General features: G+C 49.5%; 1 protein-coding gene across 1 annotated transcript; it reads left to right on the top strand.

Annotated features, from left to right (window-relative positions):
* Positions 1 to 1,499: 1,499 nt before the first annotated feature.
* DEFB125 (defensin beta 125) lies at positions 1,500 to 3,038 on the top strand. The gene is made up of 2 exons (XM_076335400.1): positions 1,500 to 1,593; positions 2,763 to 3,038. The coding sequence occupies exons 1-2, from the start codon at positions 1,533 to 1,535 to the stop codon at positions 2,882 to 2,884; spliced, it is 183 nt and encodes a 60-aa protein (XP_076191515.1). The 5' UTR covers positions 1,500 to 1,532; the 3' UTR covers positions 2,885 to 3,038.
* The last annotated feature ends 578 nt before the right edge of the window (positions 3,039 to 3,616 follow it).

Raw genomic sequence — 3,616 nt, 5'->3', positions numbered from 1 at the left:
TCTGCGCTAAACCTCCTCTCTAGAGTGCGTTAAGCCGTCTGCACACACATGTTCAGACACGTCAGGTCACATACTCGGAGCGGGACGCTCATGTGAGCATCCAGACGCTCCTCCCTGCTCAGGTTGTAGCTCAAGAGCTGCAATCTCATTTCTGCTAGATAAACCCTGCCCCAGCCCCGCTGCACCACCTCTCACATTGGAGATGCCGATCCTCAGAGGCACATGGTGGGTTATGGTCTTCCACCCACTGCACCAAGCAGTACCACCAGATATGCAAAGCACCAACACTTCTAGAGAGGCTCTACACACATCCTTGCAACCATTCCTCCCGCAGAGAGGGTTACAGACCCGTTTTCTTTCCCCAGGTTGTGTGTGGCCAGTTTGCACGACACCCTGTTTAAATGCTCGGTGTCCCGTGATCCAAAGTCCGGCTGGTGAAGGGCCCCTTATCTGCACTGTTTGATGAAGGTGATCCGTGTTCTGTTCAAGCAGCCTGAAGGCCATTGGGTTTGTATTTTCCAGCACTACCTGGCATCCAGCCTGCAAATAAAAAGCCATCAAGGTGACTCATTAAGGGAAAATGGAAGACTTGGTGATGCCCTCTGCTGCGTCGTTGCTGTAAAAAGAAACCTTTATAAAGTTTTTACTTCCTCTTCCTCTATTTGTTGTTGGTTGGGGGAGATTTCTGCTTGTTATTTGCTTTGTGTCGGTTTCCAAACTTGAAACTCGGGTCCCACCTCCACCGATTTCCTGGAACTGACCTGGAGAACTAGTACAAACCAGAGAGCCCGCCAGCTTTCTTGGGAGAGCTGTAACACACAAGCTTTCCTAACACTCCTGCTCCTGATAATTACGGGGAGGTATCCCAGCCTTCCCATTTAATATATACATATATAAGTAAGATGCTAAATTGTCATTTTTCTTGACGGTTGTAAACAAAACCTTGGCAAACAGTCTCTTTGCAGCCTAGAAGTTGGGAAATACAAACAGACCTTTGATTTTTAAGGATCCCATGATTTTCAAGCCAACTTTGTGTGTTGGGGAGTGCTGAGGAGGAGACTCTGGATGTTTTCACGCTTGACTGTGTCAGTGCTAAACACAGAGACTGGGAGCTGGAAATAAAAAAAAAACCCACAACTTTGACACTGCAAACACTTGGCCGGGATTTTAACATCACATGCTCGAGCCTACAAACACAAGAAGAGCCAGACTGGGTCAGCCCCAACGTCCTGACTCCAGCAGCAAGCAGTAGCAGACTCCCCAGCGCTCAGTGCAATTTGTTAACAAAACTCTGCCTTTTTTTTTTTCTTTTTTCTTTTTTTTCCCTTTTTTTTTTTTTTTCTTCTGTAACATGGTGTGTCCAAGAGTGCAACTGTTTGCTGTCATGTTGAAATGCATCTGAGATTGACAAAGTTCCCTCTGCTCCAGGAGTGTTACACAACCCCCCGGGCACTATAAATCCAGGATTTCCCTCTTCATCTCTTTACTCCCTTCAGTCCTCCTCGTGGTGGAACCCCCACCCACGTTCAGCTATGCGGATCCTCCAGCTGCTCTTTGCAGTCATTGTCATTCTCCTCCTCCAGGACGTTCCCGGTAAGGACAAAATACTCACAGGGGTTTCTGCAGGACTGTGGAGAGAGAAAAGTCGGGTTCCTACCCCAAGGTAGAAAAGGACAAGACAGGGCCCTCAAGTCAAACCAAATCAAGTTGAGGCTGACCTGACTCTTGCTTCCAAGGAACAAATTTCTTCTGAAATGGTCTCCACGAAGTTCCTGGATGCGGGTGTCCCAGGTTCATAGACTGTATGTCCCCTCCACTTTATCACCTCAAACCCCACCCAGAAATGCTGAGCCTAAGCCAGGAGCCTGAGCTCTGCTCCTGACCAGGATACAAGCCTCATCCTCCACAAAACAAGGAGAACCCCAGGAAATCAAAAAGCATCTTTCAGGGGAAAAAGGTGGGGGGAAAGACTGCTAGTTGTTTTTTTTTTTGTCTGTCTCTTGTCTTTTGGGATTCTGTTTTAATAGAAAAATCTTCCCTGGCTGGGCTTTTTCACTGGTTGCTTGTCTATCTGTGTCAGGAATTCAGGTTTCATTCAGCTGTAAGGACACTACGGTGTTACTAGGACTATGGTGATATAACTTTCACAGGAAACAAACCTGGTAACCAAGAAGAGGAGATTTACTTGCTTAGCCTGTTTATGCTCTCATTTAGTTAACTTAAGTCCTAGGGATAAAGGGAGGAGAGAGAAGGGTTGGCCCACTCCACTGATGGTGGATACCCACCAGTGCATCCCTCCAGAAACCCCAAACTTGGTGTTCCTGCTGTGTGTAAAGAGAAGCAGAACATACCCTTTTTATCAAAACAGGAAGATTTAAAAAAAAACTAACAAAAAATCCCGAAACACCACGAAACCAACAATCACAAAAACCCCCAAAGGAACCAATAGCTAAAACACCTGTTCCAAAAAGACACTTCTCTGACTTTTGATGTTGCCCAAGGGATCCACCTCACCTAACCCATCTAACCTAACTTAGGCAACCCGAAGCTGGCCATCTCGCCTGGGCTATTTGTTAAGAGACCCCCCGTGCTTGCTGGAGGGAGGTGCTCCTTCCAAGCACATCTGACCTTCACCATGAAGCCAGCTGAATTTCCCCGTTGCCAACTGCAACCATTTCATTGCTCAGCCAGTGACACTAGCAGGGCTCCGGGTGTGTTCCCACGTCCCTTAAGAAGGTCTCCCGTCCCCTTTTCCCCTGCAGCAAGAGGCCTTTCGGACAGCCAGCAGTGCAGAAGCAACCACGGCCACTGCCGGAGACTTTGCTTCCACATGGAGCGCTGGGAAGGGAGCTGCAGCAACGGCCGCCTGCGCTGCTGCCGATGAGAGCAGCCGCGCTGGGACGGACCCCGGCACCCTGGGGGGACCAGCCCGGTGACCCTACAGCCACAGCTGCACGTAGGATCTGCTCTCGGACACCTCCGCGTCTACACCCGCAGCTCGGTTTGTCCATCACCAATAAACCTGTTGGTTTTATATACCCTTCTGGGTCCAGAGTGCCACCATGTTTCCCTCTGAGATGGACCATCCTGCCTAACGCTTGGAGTTTGATGCACTTGCCCACATTTAGAGCCGCCTGAGATGCACCGGGCTACCCAAAACATCTGCACAACGCTGGCAGATGTGGCACAGAACCAAAGGGACAACCGTGCCCTTCCAGTGCGGCAGCAAGAGAGCGATCTTCTGGGCTTGTCCAAGCAGTTATGAAGCCTCTCTTCTAGCCCATGCCTCTATCTCTGTCTCTGTCACAGCCTTTATCAATCTCTACCTCTTGCCCTATCCATCTACAGAAGAGACCACAGCAGGATCCATCCTCTTCAAGGAGATGGATCCAAGACAGAGGTATGATTTCCCCTCCAGAAGTGCCTCTTCCTCCCCCATAACGACAACAAGGTGAACCTGGGTGGATGGCTCAGGTTATTCACCTCTAAGACGAGGTAAAGGTGAGTGAGATGGAGAAATCCCATTCCCATGGGCAAAAGGATTCACCCGGTGGTCGCACAGCGACTGTGGTGGGCTCTGCATCTGCCCCGCTTCTGCATGGAGCAATTCTCCTGT

Source organism: Aptenodytes patagonicus, chromosome 3 (genome assembly GCF_965638725.1).
Source record: "Aptenodytes patagonicus chromosome 3, bAptPat1.pri.cur, whole genome shotgun sequence".
NCBI classification, from domain to species: Eukaryota; Metazoa; Chordata; class Aves; order Sphenisciformes; family Spheniscidae; genus Aptenodytes; species Aptenodytes patagonicus.
This window is presented reverse-complemented; position numbering and strand designations above follow the sequence as displayed.